General features: G+C 38.8%; 1 protein-coding gene across 1 annotated transcript in view; it reads right to left on the minus strand.

The window, feature by feature from the left end:
- LOC124171186 (cadherin-like and PC-esterase domain-containing protein 1) overlaps positions 1-18,861 on the minus strand; it is a 280,152-nt gene that overhangs the window by 181,956 nt on the left and 79,335 nt on the right. The window contains exons 7-8 of the mRNA XM_046550325.1: positions 7,088-7,341; positions 587-785 (exon numbers count right to left, since the gene is read on the minus strand). Of these exons, the coding sequence (XP_046406281.1) occupies positions 587-785; positions 7,088-7,341 (453 nt within the window). The remainder of the gene's footprint in view (positions 1-586; positions 786-7,087; positions 7,342-18,861) is intronic.

The raw sequence follows: 18,861 nt of genomic DNA on the forward strand, positions 1-18,861 counted from the left end.
AAACTGATATTAAGTAATAAGGAAGTGCTAGGAAGAGTGAGAGAAAGAGACTTCTAAAAGCGATAAGGAGAAGACGGTACAAATTAATTGGCCACATTACGAGGCATGATGAACTGATGAAGACAATCGTGGAATAGGAGAAGGGTAAGGGACGGCCCCGAATGAGTTACATAAGACAGGTTATGAATGATGTAAAGGAGAAGAAATACGTAGCTATGAAAAGGCTAGCGGATAGGATAAAGGAATGGAGAGCTGCGTTAAACCAATGTTAGGATTGTTGACCAATGACGATGACGAGTAAATGCATGACTCATGATGATGAGAAAATGGTTGAATAAAAAAAACTTTTTTCGTCACGACTTATCTTTCCTATCCATCCACGGAATTACCTAAATGAATCATTATTTCGGGTCTGAGTGAAATACCTCACTCCTGATTACGAATAACATATTCATCTAGGCACAATGGGTAGAGGCATGAGGGATATTTTGAAAAATAGATCGGAAAGGTACGTTCAAAAAACCCACAAAAATACAAATTTGTTCGATTGTTAGCTTGAACGGGTAAAAAGAATAGGTAAACTTACCGTTTATTGTCTTTTGTTGTCTCTGGAAGCATCTGGAGGTCACTGATGAATTTCGAGTATTGCTCGGCATTCGAAGTGGGGTAGATCCTGCGAAAGTCGTTCAAATGCACGGCCTCCCTCCGTGTATCCAAAATGAATCGAAGGTCGTCCATTGAAAGGCAAATTTCGTGCCATGCTTCACATTTGCCACCCACAATACCTTCAAAAATAAGAAAAGACACGGCAATCGATAAGTATTTATACCTTGGGATTAAAGAAGAGCTGCTGCATGTTTTATAATTTAAAATTAAAGAAAAAAATGGAAAGACGGACTAAGTCAGAGGCGGATACATATGGGCAGGGAGAAGACAGCCCCTTGGGGGGCCGCCCGCATTGCCAAGAATTGTATAACCACGATTGTAACTTTTTTATATCATAAGAGGGCATTATCTTGTATATGAGTATAATCAGTTTAAATAAAACTATCTTTAACTTTGCATGTAAATTGATTATTTTTCATTACGATAAAAATATAGGTAGCTCAAAATATAAATACACCAATGGATGAAATTCGCCATGAAAAAATATTTAACTTAGCCGCAGGGGTGCCGACTTACTAAAAATATTGGGGGGGCCCAAACCGGGCATCTTGCCCCGGGTAAATTTTATAAGTAGCGAGTTTTAAGTTTTTTAAGCATTTTAGAGGAGTCATATGATCAACATTAGAACCCTGATAACTCGAATCTCGATATCTGGACACTCCGGGGAAAATCGACAAGCCTGGCACATTTTTTCCTCTCACCCGTAACGAATTTTTGAGGGGGCTCGGGCCCCCTCAGGCCCCATGGAGTCGGCGCCATTCCTTAGCCGGGATTCGAACCCGGATCTCCCGATTGCCGGTCAGGTGTGTCAGCCAGTTACACCACCTAGCCATTTTATCATAACGAACTTCGGGATGGGTTTTACCGAATAAGATGTTGACGTCACAAGCCCACACTGTGGCACATGTGGCGAGGGTCGTGCTTACTAAGCCCCTGTCGGGGTGAAAAACCCTTCTTTTGTCGCTGGTCTGCGACGACGAATTTCAAAGCACTGCAGGAACAAGTGACTTTGTACGCAGTCACGCGCACGGGTGCAAAGTTAAATACACCAACGGATCAAGTTCGCCATGAAAAAATATTTGACTCAGCCGGGATCCCTTACCCTACGCAGAGTAAATAATAATTATTATGAGTGGTTAATATTTATTTAAGTGCCATATGAATATCTGCCACATTATCATCGAAGATATGCCCATCATTATTTCAGAATGGATCATGTAACGCCATGAAAGCTTAGTTTGTCCTTAAACTTAACCTATCTTTCAATAAACATACCTATTGAGAGTCTTTCCTGTCCAATAATATACCCAATCATTGGTAGCTTGCCTAGGTTACGAGGAATTAGCATGATATTTATGGGCGAACTGTTTATAATTAACATATCTAAATAAGAAATAATTGTTTAACTTCGACTTTTATCAAAGTTGAGTAATCAACATGGGCTTAATATGTTATTATTTGTGGAAGTCCAGTTTTATCAAAGAAGGAGACTTCTCATTTAAGTCATTTAAATGCAGAGAACTGCTACAGACTTGATATTCTTCGAAGACCTGATAACAGAAAACTATGCAGCGTCTTCATTAGAAGCGAGAACTCTCGGAGAAAAATCAAAGATACGTTCAGGCAAAAAGTTAGTGACAAAACATTCCAGCTTATTTCCATAATTAATAAGTGAAATTAAAATAATGTAACTAACACTGTGTACATACTGCTATGCCAGAAATAGCCCCGTTTTTTATATCGGCCTATCTACCACCCTCTTTTCCTTCAGAATGATTAGGCATCGCTCATCTTGCAATAGTCTCTTCCAGGGGCGCAGCTAAGAATTAAGTTTAGGGGGGTTTAAGGCGCAACTAATACTTTGGAGTGTGGGGTATTGCATACACGCCAGGGTACGTGGGAGTTGCGGGGGCCCTCCTCCAGAAAATTTTAAGATTGATGGTTCAAAATGACTAGTTTTACCGCTTTATGGGAGATATTTGATTAACCCTAACACTATTGTATAAGTAATACCAATCCATTAAGTAGAATGGATTAAACTAAGAAGTTTCTCTGAGCTCTGGGGGAGGGGTTTATTCCCCAAAACCCCCCCTCGCTGCGCCACTGCGAGTATATGCCTGGTATTAGGCATTCGCTGTCCAACCCCATATCGGTATATTCACGTGGAAATTCTCCAATGCTATGCAAGTCGAAACTTACGTGAGATATATCATGTAGCAGTGAAGCTTTCTCGGGTTTTTCACCGTGTAAGGTGCTCAATACCTCCTTCCAATGTTTCGACAGGCAACTCGCCCATTGTCTTCATCGTGTTTTCCTGAATCCCCGAAAATGATGGAGGAATTGCTTGTCGGAACGTTGGAAGGAAATATAGAGGACCGTACCTGGTGCTAGAAATCTTCTCTGCTATTTTTCACCGGGAGAGAACCGGATTATATCACGTAGTTCCGATTTTTCAATATGTTTTGGGACAACTACCTGTGGTAGCACTCCGAATTGGCCACTCAGAAAGACATGGAAGAACCCGAGGGAGTGCAGTAGGTACTACGTAAATAAAACGTAGTTTTCGCAGTTTTAGGATTTTTCCATTTTCCTCTCAAGTCATGAATTTTGTGAGACCTGACTCTATTACTGAAATCGTAAAACATTTAATTGAATAAAATTTCTCTGAGGTCTGGGGGGGGGGGTTTATCCCCCAAACCCCCCCCCTTGCTGCGCCACTGGTCTCTTCTCCCTTTCTGCCTCTCTTCCAGTCGCCAGTATTTCCTCCTCCCACAACTCTTTATTTGATGAAGTTTACTAAGTGGGAATATTGGCCTCCCTCCCCCCGTCTACCACCCCCCCCTAGAGCTCAAGGACTGGAAGCGCATTTGGGGTTTTTCGTGCCTTCTCCGCAATACGGATCAACCACGATCGCTAAATCACCGCCAATCCCCGTCAACCTCTTTTCCTCAATCCATCTTTCCCCTCTCCCTTACACCCCTCCTCCGTTCCTCCACTTCAAACATTTGTTTTTCCCCCTGTCAATCCTGTGCCTCTCCTCCTACGAGAAAGACGGGCTGCGTCACATCGGGGGAGAGCATACTCTCCCCCATTAGCTCCATCTTTTTATTTTTTATTGCCCAATTAATTACGCATAAAATCGTTTCAGGCTTGATAGTAGTAGTAGTAGTGTTTGGATTTAGGGTGCGTCGACGGTTAGGTCATTCTGCACCACTACCGTGTGATTTGATTACAAAACTTATGCAGAAAGTGATCCACTGCATATGATGTCTTCGTACAAAGAGTGTGCACAATTAGACTTCATTAAAAATGTTTATTTCTCTGAGGAACCGAAATGTACTATTTAAGTTGGTAGGGTGGTCTCCTAGAAGGGCTTCTAGGTCTCCCCCTAGATTATTCCGTCTCCGTGATTCGCAGTACTTAACACAATCCAACATGATGTGTCTAATACTTAACGGGCACCTACAATCATCACATTGGGGAGGTTCCTTCTTTTCAGTAAAGAGATACGCATGGGTCAGGGGGCTGTGCCCTATTCAGGCTTCATTCTGTGGAAATTCGCTATATCCATGATGAAGAAAACAAATGGTTATTTCCACACTATTTAGTTTAACACTCAACGACCGACCACGGTTTCAACACTCTGTGTCATTTTCAAGGTACTTTTGACGCCAGGTTTAGCAATTTTGACATAGATATTTGACATTGTTTTGACAAAGGGCTAAAATTAGATTTAATGGAAAATTTTGAAATTGCCAATAGCCCGGATGGACTTTGTAATGATGTTTTATTTTGTACTGACTCACCTTGGCTAAAGTTAAGCTTCCCCATGACGTCAAAATCCTGACCTTCACTCACACTCCTCTTGTTGTACGTCTTCTGGTTTCGGCCTTCATTCATTTGTTCACCTAAACTCTTCCCCCTCCCACTCCCCTCACTTCAATTCCATATGCCCCCACCTCCTACCTTGGCCTGGGTATAAATACCGAGTGTGTGTTGGTTGGATTACCTTGAAAATGACACCATGGTCGAAATGTTGTCAAGTGTTGAAATCATGGTCGGTCGCTGAGTGTTAAATTGAATAGTGTGGAAATTGCCATTATGTTTTTATCATAGCCTATTAAGTGTTTTTGTGTGCCTAAAATTCGCCTATTTCTGGATCGGAGAAGATCTCCTCTACCCTCCCTTATCCTAACCAACCGTTGGGTTAAATCACTGAGTGAATATATAAAGTTTCATGTGGTGCCCTCATTTAAAATTCCTAACCTTGCAGTGATTTAGGCCACTCCCCCACAAAGATATGATCTGCGGTCACCACTGGCCAGTTTATAGCTAAAATAGCGACAATTTAATCCTAGGGAGCAGTTATGCAAGACTTAGTAACTATCCACAAGTCAATAAGTGACTTATTGCTGTGGTAAAACTAACACTATCACCTTGAAATTTTCAGAGGTTATACATTGGACATTTGTCAACATTTGTCTGTTTCTTGAATATAAATACATGCATTCGGGAAATTTTTAAGCAAACATTTCAACTAGATGATACAAGGAAATTTTGAAATGGATATGACTAATGCACTCTGAAATTTTCAAATTGCCAAATATGAGCAACCGTAAAAGGTGCCATCATAGAGGCCTTCTCATTTGTTTGTATTCATTTAACTAAATCATGGACTGAGATTGTATGGGGAAAAGGGTGGTTTCCTATTATTTTTTTATTGCCTAAATTACTCCTGGAGTAAGTATTTCACGCTTTTAGATTTTTAAATGACGTTATCTATTTTTCGCGATTAAATGAAAAGTGAAAAATTTCAAGCGCGCGAAAACGCGACGCGTAAGTAGGAATGATGGGAAAAAGTCCGTGCGACGCATTTCTGGTTCCCCCTCCCGCCTTGTGAGGTGACCTTGATCGAGGCTCTGAGCGCTGATAGGACGCAGGATGCTAGCGGGTAGCTGAGTACCTTGCTGGCTGGTAGCGCTTGGCTTAAAAAAGGTTTATTAATACCTTATCAAACGAAGAAAACTTTCCGACCTTAGCCAGTTTTAATAGGTGATTATTAAGACATGTTTCCCTGAGCTCTGTGCCTCATGCATGCATTGGTAACCTCAGACGATGTATAACTCCTATCCTCTCGCGTAGAAACTAGGTCCCTGTGACGTCACGTGGAATGGAATCGCATGGGCGCCAATCTGGCCTTTTTCAAATGAGGATAAAATTTGACCCTTGCCATTCGTCTAAACCGGTATTTCAAAAACAAAATAATTTGTGTATTATGAATACACTAATGGTGGGTAACGAATCACAATCAATGCCTTTCGTTTTCTTTGATGAAGGAAACTACCCTATTGCATACTAAGCTCTAATAAATTGATTCGATAAACGTGGAGATCTTGTCACTAACCCAGCTCCACAAACAGGGATGCCGACTTATACAAAATATTGGGGGGGCCCAAACCGGGGATCTTTCCCCGGGAAATTTTATAAGTGGTGCGTTGTAAGTTTTTCAAGCATTTTAGAAGAGCCGTATGATCATCATTAGATCCCTTATAACTCAAATCTCGATATCTGGAAACTCCGGGGAAAATCCACAAGCCTGACACATTTTTTCCTCACACCCAAAACGAATTTTTGAGGGGGCTCGGGCCCCCTCAGGCCCTATGGAGTCGGCGCCACGGCCCACAAATGAGTTTCAAGTGAGTAATCTGTCACCAAAAAAAAACAATTGAGTGAGGAGCAAACGACCGCTGCAGTTCATTTTTCGTTATGATTTATTCATTTGATTTTCCATTTGATTTTTTTGTTATATTTCTATTCATCGTCCTTCAGATTAGTTTAACCCATTACGGGCCGAGTAAAGAAATATTTGAATATATATATATATATATTTTTCCCCCTTCATTTTACCTAATAACATGCTAAATAAGGTAAATTGAAAATATTGGTCTTCAAAAAAATTGCTTATGGTAAAAAATAAATGTTGCGTTTTCGCAACTTTTGCCGAATCAGGCACCTATAAGCAGTTATGCAACCCACATTAACATATATTGCCGTCTCGTTGGAATATGCCGTTTTTACTGCCAGATATAATCCTACGGCTTTTTATGCAACGTGTTTGGCAGATATCGTCATATCTGATCATTAAAATTCTTCGTTCATATGGACGAATAAAAACCTTAACATATTTATCTTGCGTAACGGGTAACTTGATAATTGACACATTTTGAGTATTTTTTCAATATCGAAATACTTATGAAATGTCATTTTTATCCCACCAAAAATCAGTTTAAACTTACTTTTATCGAAAAAATTGAATTCTATGAGAATTAAATTCAATTGAAACATTTTTTTGCATTTCTCAATAATGTTGCGTTTTCGCAACTTTGGCCGTAAATGTGTTAACTTCCCTGCTAGCCCTCACCAATGTGCAGGTGCCTGTCTGCCGCTTGCAAGGCCGCTGCGACGTCTTCGCTCACCCGCTCCGCGGCGTAAAGGATTTGCAGCATCTCTAGGAGCAGGGCTCCGCGGAGGGCGTCTGCGGCGGAGGCGCGGCGCCGTGCCGCTCCCGCACCCCACGGCCGCATGCTCGGCTGCCCGTCGAACTCGAGAACCTCTGGATGCAGTGACGTGTTGTACACCAGGTCAACGCCCATGAGCTGAAAACAGTTCCAGCAGCTGTGAAAAGAAATGGCAGCGGAAGTGAAATTATTTCGCACTCGTGAGGGAGGAACGACTTGTAGTTGTGAGGGAAATAACGTGTGCGAGTCATTTAAAAAATGATATATATGTCTTCAGTAGTTTTAAATCTAATATAAAGGCGGAAAAAAGGTAAAAACATTTACTATAGGTGGAAAACTGGGTAAAAACCTACGAAATGGTAATAAATACATTCAAAAGCAAATATATCCTACTCTCTTACAATTCGACCCGCGAGGGTAGGAAATATGAGTTGGTGGAAGAATCGAAAACTGTAAATACTTGTGTGTTTATTCGAGTAAATACTAGGGATGGACGGATACAGGATTTTTTTAGGATTCGACCTCGGATCGGATCCTTGATTTTCGGAGCCGGATCTTTCGGATCGGATATTTTCGGATCCAAATGCATTTTCTAACTCCTGCTATTAAACGAAGTAATTATTCAAGTTAACTCTGGGTACGTACAATCAAAGAAATGCTTTTTAGATTCTCATACACATTTTAATATTTTATAGGCTTTCAAGGTGTTTTTTCAAAAACATCTTTATATCCCCAGGACCTAAACTGTTACGCTTGGGTTTGGGAATGAAAATAGGAAAAATCTTCGGATAAACCACTGACCAGTAGCGTAGGACAAGAATCGCATGCGACGGCACATTCGAAGAGAGAATCGGAACTCTTTCCACCCTTATGCGATATTTCGTCGCATCCGTTGCATTCACTGAAGCTATTATTTAAAATTTCGGATCCAGATCCGACGTCTTCCGCGACTTTGGATCCGACGTATCCGATGAAGGGCAATATCCGCGGATATTTGGATCCAAGGTATCCGATCCAACCATCCCTAGTAAATACTTAAAATAGGAACAGTTTGATGAGATAGACCAAGATTAGAATGTCTCGGTGGGCCGCGGATGATCGCAGATATGCCCGCCAAAATGGGGATTGGGTTGGTGTGGTGGCCAAAGTATTGGCTTTCCACCCCGTCGGTCCGGGTCCAAATCCCGGCGATGGTGGGTATTTTTCAGAGACTACCCGATCTCTACTCGAGTGTTTCTCGAAGGGCACTTCAAGTAAAGAACTCCGACCGTCAGATAGGACGTTAAGCCGTGCTCCCCTTGGCGCCTTTCATTAAGATTCCGACGCTGCGTCTCTATCCACTCTCATATAAAATCGTCTCAGGCTTAATTTTGTGGAATAATGCTACATCCATGATTAAAGCACAAATAGTATTGCCCACACTATTTTATTTATCACTTAACCGACCATGGTTTCGACATTTGGTGTCATTTTTAAGGTGTATCCGATGAATTGAAAGTGATGAATTAAATAGTGTGGATATTACCATTTGTGCTTTCATCATGGATCTATCCACCCTCACTTATTACCACTTCTCTCATGGCGCAAATGACCTCAACTATTGGTCCCCTCATCAGAATACCTAACCATTCATGCAAAAATATTATAATGACCTTTATAAAGAGGGAATTTGAATAATAGTTCACCTGATGGCTGAGAAGGAGAATAGGATTCAATGGGATTAAGAAAGACACAGTGATAAATCGGAAAAAAATGAAGCCGTCCAGCCATGGAGATTTCGACAAAAGCAAAGCTTTGTACATATTTAATTGCTATTGTGCGTTCACTATTATTAGTCTACTTTTATAGAAGAAGCATTATAACCAATTTTCCACTAAAAATGTTTTGAAATGAATTTTTCTGCAATTTGATGTTGGGGTCAAAAATTAAAAATACTTTACTTCAAAAAGGACTAAAGAATATATCCGCAAAGTTTGGCGGGCTAAACTGGCTCAATCGTACGGTATGCGAAGAAAATAAGCATTGAGGAGGCATTCTATCCTAAGAAGTTACGCCTTATAAGTACCCTCTAACAATAGTTTCCTTCATCAAAGAAAACGAAAGGCATTGACTGCGATTCGTTTCCCACTATTAGTGTATTCATAATATACAAATTATTTTGTTTTAGAAATCCCAGTTTAGACGAATGTTAATGGTCAATTTTAACGTCTTTTGAAAAAGGCCAGATTGGCGCCCATGCAATGCCACTCCACGTGACGTCACAGGGACCTAGTCCTATACGAGTAGATAGGAGTTTTACATCGTCTGAGATTACCAATGCATGCATGAGGCACAGAGCTCAGGGAAACGTCTCTTAATAATCAACTATTAAAACTGCCTAAGGTCGGAAAGTTTCCTTCGTTTGATAAGGTATTAATAATCCTTATTTAAGCCAAGCGCTACCAGCTAGCAGGGTACTCTGCTACCTGCTAGCATCCTGCGTCGTATCAGCGCTCAGAGCTTCGCCCCAAGGTCACCTCACTTGCGGCAGCGGGAACCAGGGGCCGTATTCTGTATTTCGTCGGTACCGCACCGGTCGGTTTCCCTTCCCAGCCCACCGACAGCACATCATTCCGTACCGACGACGGTTTCCATACCGACGACGGCTAATTCAGCGATTCAGTATGGTCGTCGGTATCAAACCAGTCGGTACGGTTCCCTCTCCTTCCCAAACAGGGAAAATCCGAATATATCCGAAGTTTCACGTGTCTCCACCAATGAAAGAAGGGTAAAAACAAGTGAAGACTCATTGGCACAGTTTGTTGTCGTCATTCTCAATCTTTTTATTTGCGGAAATTACGACTTATTGCTAGATTAAGATAAACGATATTGGATAAGTTGTTAACAATGCTTATATAATGTGTGGTAGTAATGCTGTACCTACAGAATCGAAGGAAACAATATTACAACATCACAATAAAGTTTGTATGTGATGGAGATTGTTGTTGCTGGAATGAATTATTGAAACTATCCTTGAGATCGTAGTTTTTTAAAATATTGGTTCCGTATAATGCTATTTATTCATGATTTGGTTATATAGTTGTCAGTATGTAAGTTCCGTCTAAATGTTATCTACGGAAGGTTATGCAATTGGCACCGTAGCAGACGAAAATAACATACCATGGAACGTGAACGTAGGATTCAAATGCAAATGTAAATGTCATATTAGAGGAACAAGTTAGGAAATTGTTATAAAAATATGGATCTGGGTGTAATTAAAAGAAGTGTAATGACGAGGAAGTAAAAAAATTGTGATTGGGTGAAATACGTATGTATAAGTTGCGCATTCCAAGTGAGATAAAATGATAATATTGCGGTAAACCTCATACTTATTAACAAATATCTTCTTTTATCGTCAAGGGAATCAATGGCCTACAATGAAATGAAATATAGTTGCCTGTTACAAATGAAAGAAACTGATACCGTTGTGGCAAACTTCATACTTAAATAAAAAGATCTTATTTCTATGCCGAGAGAAACGCCAATTGATGATTGAGTGAAATAACAGTCGCCTATTCAGAGTGATATAAAGTGATAACAATGCGGCAAAACTCATATTTAATCAAAAATATATTTTTTATGTCAAAGGAGCAAATAAATGATGATAGAGAGAAATAAAGCCTATTACAAGCGAGTGAAAGTTGTAACATAAATGAGAGAAAGTCATTATATGTTAGCAAACCTCATGTTTATTAACCATTATCTTATATTTCTGTCAAGGTAATTAATATAGATGATGACACAGTGAATTATAGAGGCGTATTCGAAGGGGCAGAAAAAGATAACATTGCAGAAAACCTCATTATTTACTCGGTGATGAGGTAAAAACAAAATAAAACGTACAATGCGCACCGGGGAATTCATGACACCCACTAGTCGGTGGCCGTATCGACACCTTTTTGCTGTCGGTACGGCTACCGACGATCTCCCGTGCTCTCGTCGGTGCCACACCGACCGGGTTCGTACAGAATCGCACGACTTCTTACCGGGAGTCGGTGTGACGTCGCACCCGACGAATCGGTGCCGCACCGATTGGTTTGGTTACAGAATACGGCCCCAGAACGACGTCACACGGAGTTTTCCCAGCATTCATACTTAGCCGTCACGTTTTCGCGCGCTTGAAATTTTTCACTTTTCTTTTAATCGCAAAAATAGATATCGTCATTTAAAAATCTAAAAGTGTGAAATTCGTACTCCATGAGTAATAATCTTTCGATTCAGGCAGTAAAAAAATAAGAGGAAACCACTCTATTCAAGGCGGTCCGATCTTTATGCTATGGACGACGCCTCGTCGGGGACCCGTGTATTGCAGGTCACTGGGTGCGAGAACCGCCCGATATTAATTTGCTTGGAACGAACGAAAAAATCGGAAAGGTGCAAATGGCGCATTATTTTATTGCTCCATCACATATAATAAACATCACTGTAACTTTTTATGAAAATATCTCCGCGGAAATAATGGTACATGAGTTTATCTCTGATTTAGTTTACTTTTAAGGGACAAACGGTTAATCTATAATTAATGTATTATGGTCATAAGGAAAGTGATATTTTTTCAAGAATCATAGCTTATAAGTATTTAAAAGATATATATTATTGTTATATACTCGCCAATAAAACAATGTTTCTGTCTTTTCCGCACACCAGGGCAAAAAAAATTGATATATTTGGCAAACAATGCAGGTTTGGGCTCTCGCGATTTTTGTCACTCTCTGAAGGTTGATGATATGTTAATGATGAAGGTATATAACGAACATAAATAAATGAAAATAATTTAACGTAATTGGATATCTAGGCATTCTAAAACAATTCTATACAAATTTTGGATCATTACAAAAAGGTAGAAAAAATTGGGGGTTTGGCCAGCTTTTTTCGATTTCCGCCCACTGTGCGACGGTCACAATGAATCATCATGGAAAATTGAAGATAAAAAATTTAACTCGGGCACATTTTTTCTTACTAGCTGAAATAAAATATAAATGGAAACTCACTAATTTTTAGAAAATATGGAGTTGTTTATTTGTATTTATTTAATATTTAGAATTTATTCATCCTGAAAAACTAGTGAAGTTAAGTTGTTTGTGTGGCATTAAAAGGTTAAGTTTCAACCATCATGGAGCATTTCAGAAATTCACTGAAATTGAAATGAATTATTCGAACAAAAATGGCGCTTAGGTTACACCAACAGTGGCAAAAAGGTTATATTGAAAATATTTTAACTAATCTCTTAAATGTATCTAAACATTAAAACATCCCACTCCTAAAAGAATTATTTTTTTAATACACGGGTATAAGTGAAATTTCATCATTGCAGGGGAAATGTTTAATAGTGATAATAATAATGAATGCGTTTCACACACAACACAATTACAATTCAGTTAAAAATATCTTGGAGACAATATGTGCCCCTATCGGAGAATTGAGTTCACACACTCTTCAAATCACCGAAACTTAATAAAACTATTGCTGAAACTTTGCTTAATCCTACTATTTTCAATTTTTATTGCATTGAAAATTATTCTTTAAGCCCCACTGAATATTGTGCCACGCACAGACTTTCATACTTGGGACAGACAAAGTTGCCATGGGGCATTCAGCCTTTAAGATTTATCTCCCAGAAAGCCACAGACCGACGAGAGAGGAGCGTGCCTTGGAACCTTTATTGAATAAACCACTTAGCGTGGGATTGGGGGATCTTGGTTCGACGACAGGAGAAAAAGAAATATCCCCCTCTCGTACTATTTATTTGGCACACAATACGCTTCAAAATTACTCAGACGCGGGTCATTATTGATCATTTCGTGGCCATTCTAGTTTCCATTGTTGTACCACTGATCTGGAGAAAAAAGTGTTGTTTTTTTTAAATAAATGTATCACGTTTTAAAAAGAGTTCTGTATGAATAAGAAAGGAGCTTGGATAGTGCCAGCCTAACAGTAAGTAGTATGAGGAATCTACGCCTATTCCATGCATTTTTCTAAATAATCACTTAACAATGCTAATTATGACATTAAGTGATTTCTGATCCGTGCAATACGACACCATTTGTTGATAACAAACCGGAGACAATGCTTTCATAATTGTCAATGTCACTCAACTACACATTTGACGGAAGATACGGATAGAACAACATTAAGTTCTCCGACATACTCAATTACATAGGGAAAAATGGAATCACATTCGCAGAACAGGCAAGTAAACAAAAATGGTCAACGAATTTATAGGCAGGTTAATAAAAATTACTTTCAGAAGTTCCCTAGGATTCCCTGCATTATCACAAAAACACCGGCTATGGTGTCTTCAAAGGTATAAAATAAACACAAAAATATTGATTTACTGAATGCGAGTCGGTTTCAAATTTCTTCCTGAAGCTACAATTAAAAACCTTTTCACAATATAACCGATCCATGTATGATACACCCACATATATGTTATGGAATTTGAAATTTAATTGGAGAGGTAAATTACCGCAAAAGACGCGTATTAACAATTTTTAGATATTGTGAAATATATTTCATTTGATATAAACAATTGTGATTTTATTTGTCCGAAAAATTATCCTAAACTTTCGAAAAGCAAAGGAAAAGCGAAATCCTTATTTTTCCATGAAAATAAACAAAAAGTTATTCACTTCCTCTTTCTTTCATTAATATATTTATAATTAAATGATGCATATATGTATATTCTCTTCAACTTCACAAAACTTATTCTTTACACCTATTGGACCAATATTTAGGGAACATATTTAAAAATGTATTTTAAACCGTTGCGGGAATGGGTTTTCATTGTTCAGCGCCTTCTACCTTATGATGGAAACCTATTTTAATAATAACGAAACATAAACAAATCAGCAACGGCAAAATATAATTAGCAAGAGAGAAACTGGAAAAACATGCCATAAAAATCGTAGGTAGGAAGTCATCAGTTTCGTCACCATGGGAAAGAAAGATATATGTGGCTGGGATCACGATGAAAGACCAACTCGGTTGAGCAGGGTTTCCAAATCGCCGACCGCCCGAAATAAATCTTTGAGGCTGGAGCCCGAGAGGCGTATAACTAACGATATACGGCCTTTGAACCGTCTCAGCTGTTCTGAAGCCTCAGCGAACGCAAATCCACCTACACAGACGAAACATTCACCCAAAATACAACGGAATCGTGCTTTAAGGCATCGCTATCCGCAAAAAGGTTTTTACCATGCCCCGGCTCACTGTTTTGACTAACTTATAGTCAATGCACTCAGCTTCAGAGACACGAACAGGGCATGATGAACTTCCGTCGAAAGTGTGCGCAGCATCTGAGCGAGTGATTCCACAAAATCATACCCAACAAATTATATTCTTTTCTCCGTTATGTCCCCAAAACTTTCTGAATGGTCTCGTACACTGAAAATTAGATTTTGGACTGAAAATTAGAAAAAAAGGTAAAAAAAGATGTCGTTCCATCACTCGGCAAACAAAGCGTAGGTGGTGATTAAGTTTGTTATAAATGAGTGCAGAGGAGCCTAATAGGTGAATTGCGTTTATTAGAGTTTAGATTGTAGAGGATCCTAATCAATGAATAATAATAATAATAAGAAAAAGCCTTTATTCGGGCGAGGTTAAGGATTGAATAAGGACTGGCAGGCAATATTAATATCTAAACCTAACCAGCACCCACGCTATTATCTGAAAGTGATGAAAAGCTATTTTTTTAAAGTGCATTTTATGGTGTCTTTGGAAAAAGCGTTTTATATCAAAGTAATTTTTAAATTTCTTTCTACTTTTTCGTAATAAATCATGTAATCGATTAAACCAGATCACAGTTTGCAGAGAAAGGAAACTTGGTGAGGACAGAAACGCATTTCTGAGGAGTATTTTTGGTAGTCCTAGAACAAATTACCGTAATCTAAGAAAACAAAGTGGTGGTGGTGTGGGTAGATCTTTCGACTGTTGGACCCCGGGTTCGAAACCGGGCTAAGCCTTCAGGCACCACAAGCCCAGGGAAGGAAATTGATTTCTTCTCCATGGATTGTAAACTTCACGTGCCGGTGGCTTAGTCTGCGCTTTCTGCCCAAAAATATTCAACATTGAAGCACCGAGTGAGAAAAGTAGAGCAACCCACGGCTGGCATTGAAGAATAACGCATTGATGCTGGTGTGATCGCTCTCGTGTTACTCTTCGTCATATAATGAAGAATGATTCAGTATCATGCCAAATATCCCCACCTCAAATAACCCCAAAACGAGAGAGAAAAGGAAAAACAGTAATAATAAAATGTTGGCTACCTTCGTCACCAAATTGCCGTCACGCAAAAAAATACATTTTGAAAGTACCGATTAACAAAACGATTGGTGTGAACCACTTGCTTGAGGAATGGCTAGAGACCGCTTTACACAGTGAATGATCATGCTGAATGATATTGCGAATAAAATAATTCACCATGTATCACGGAAAAATTCGCAAATGAACCGTCATCATGCGCATGATCATTCAGTGAAAATTAGAACACGTTCTATTTTCTCGCATGATCCTGTGAATGATCACGTGATCATTCAGCACTATCATTCACCGTGTATAGCGACCGTAAATTAAATTTTCAATAAAATTATATTTAAAGTTCACCTTTTCCAAAATTAGTAAAAAAAATGCACTAAAAAGAAAAAAAAATAAGTTCATCATCAATCGAAGAAGAGCGCGTTCTTGGTGAATAGGATTATTATAAATGAGCGTGTAAGAGCCTGATTGGTAAGAATTAACAACCACACTTTCTTCTCCGAGTGATTAAAAGCTTATTTTTATTTTTTAATGCATACTACACTTTTTCGGGAAATTTTATTTTTAAATCATTTATTTTACATTATTTTTTATTTTTCATTATAATATAACTGTGAATTAATTTTGTAATCCACATAAATATTGTTCTCAAAATTTTATTTCATAAAAGTGAGTCCTGTAAGGCTACCAAAAACTCCCTCACATAAAGTGCGAAATAGCAAAACATAAAACGATGAAAGATGCATATGCTCAACTAGTAAACAATATACAAGGCTATAAGGAAAACAATTTACTTTTCCGGGATTCGAACCAGTAATATTCAGGTCACAGGAGTTATGAAGAATGATATCATGGATTCTAACCCTGAAGCTGAGAGAATAATATAAATTTTAATTGCCGAAAAAGGTGGCTCATAAAGCCTCTGAAGACCTATAAATATTGTAAGAATACATTGTCATTTGGTTATAATATATACTGAAACTTTAAAGGCGATTTGACAATGGTAAGTGCGTTTATAATCAATTACAAAATTCCTTTGATGGAACAGGCGATGGCATTTAAGAAAAAGAGTATAAAAATTACCAAATATATGTAAACATTATCCGCTCGGTATTTCGATTACCTTCGCTTGATTTATGGCCATTTCTGAATGCATGTATTCCTAAATAATAGGAGGACATTCTTTAGTGCAGCAGACAAGCGGCACGAATTCAACCATGGAGCGCTCTCTTCGAGGTACGCGGGAATCTGGCCGTCTGAGACGCTCAACCAATTCAAGTCTTTTCGGAGGCAAAGGCCTCCACAGAACGGAGTTCTAATGACTCACCCGATGAGGACAAGAGCCTCCCTCCCTCCAAATGCACCCCTCAACCCCCTGCCCTCTCTCCCGTCCCCCGAGGCCATACATCCCCCTAGGATCTTTCTCCACCTAGACCCTTTCCCCCTCTTGCGACCGGGGAATGGTGTCGACGGGGAGGGGTCGGGCAGCCCGAGGCGCAGAAAGGACAAGAAGGCTCCGACAAGTGATCTCCGACTGAATGACACCAATCGATAGCCGTTTGGGTCGATGGGTCCATTGCCACCGAATTGTGAAGTGAAATAAAATAATGGGCTACAAGGAATGCATCTCGGGCGACGAATTGCCAAAATCAGTGCGAGGACTCGTCGCACGTCTTTGAGGATGGGTTTTTTTATCGGCTCTGAAATGCTTCCGCGTTCCTCGTCGCCTTCCGAGAGAAAATTCAGCCGACGGCTCTTCCACAGGCAACTCGTCGTTCATCTGCAAGTAGGACAGTTCCCCATGTCCAGAATGAGTTACGCGGAAGTTGTCTTGGAAGTGAGCTTTCAAACCAAGGTCCTGAAATCCTCTAGTGTGATTCGTCACATAATCCGCTGTATAACGTTTTGTGCTACTTGCAAATTATAAAATTACTGGCATACCGGTGATAATAATTATTTACATCCCGTATGCCACATAGATGTTTGCAATTTACAAACAAAACATTACATTCCAAAACCAAACAACGAAATATTTAGAAGATCATTTATTTATTTAGGCCCTAAATTATTTACTTCCTTGCGTCATCATATATCTTGTGTAACAAAGGAGAGAAGTTTCCTGAAATGTGTTAAAGATTGGTTATTCAAAAACAAGGAGGTGGAGTGCTTGATTAAAAATTTTGAGTAAAGGTTATTCTTTGATATATTGTTGTTGTATCGAGTTTTTTGTTTTCCGGCAAATCTGTTTTTTTTTGTTCCTGATTTACTAATGTTTAGATTTTAAATTTACTTTCTTGCCTCATCACACATCTTGTTAAACAAAGAGAGATGTTTCCTTAAAATGTAATAGATTGGTCATTTGAAATCAAGAAAATTATGTTTTTGTGTTGATTTTGTGATTAAGCAAAACTGCAGTGTGTTATGTACTTTGTGTTATGTAGCTAATATCTTAAAAGCGCGACTTTTAAAGAGTCGGTTATCTCCAAACAGGAATTATCCCAAGGGGGACCTAATGCTCCGTGTTTTATGTAAAAAAATTTGTATTACTCAAGCTCTGTATATTATACAAGGAATAAATTCAACCTCAATATAAAAAAATTCTAACATTTTCGATAATGAAAGGTCACTTAGAGAAGGAGAGAATTCCTTTCACAAGTATGGCAAATTATGCGTACATTAAATTATAATGATTGATTGCAAACGTCAAGTATTTAAATCGGAACTTGAAGCACGTACTTGTTGGAAGGGCTCCGTATTAATAATGAAAGACAATTTGTTTCTTCCACAAGTTTTAAAAAATTTATATTTTATTATATTATTTGTATTTTTGTGTTTGGTAATGGTTTAATAGCCGAAACCGGTCATAAAATATAATTTTTCATAAACTTGTGGAAGTAACAAGCGTCTTTCATTATTAATAATCAAATATTCAAGCTCATAAAGAGGATAACGTTGTTAACACCATAAATAATCGTAGCCCAGCGTAACCACAGTACATGAAAATACGGCCGGAAAGTATGAAACTCCTAGCGGTTTTAGCAGTTGGAGAAGCCGGATATAGTTGGCGTATGATACCTACCGTTTGAGCGTTTAACCGGAGTTGGCTCCATTATATCACGTTTTTCAGCGTTGAGCCAATACTTTCCGGTTCGAAATAACAGAATAATTATTTACCACTATATTCTACTCATTAATAAATAAGAAGTACTTAATATTATTTTGAAGGATATAAAATTTCTTTATCTTTGCAAAAAGTGCTCCTTCAAATGCAAGGAATATTGCCATAACAGTCCCCGAAATTTTAAATTGCTTGCTATCAACAAATAAGAATAAAGTGATCTCTGATATTCATAAAATATTTCTCGAAATTATAGTAATCGGAAAT

This window comes from Ischnura elegans, chromosome X, assembly GCF_921293095.1.
Source record: "Ischnura elegans chromosome X, ioIscEleg1.1, whole genome shotgun sequence".
In the NCBI taxonomy this organism is placed as follows: Eukaryota; Metazoa; Arthropoda; class Insecta; order Odonata; family Coenagrionidae; genus Ischnura; species Ischnura elegans.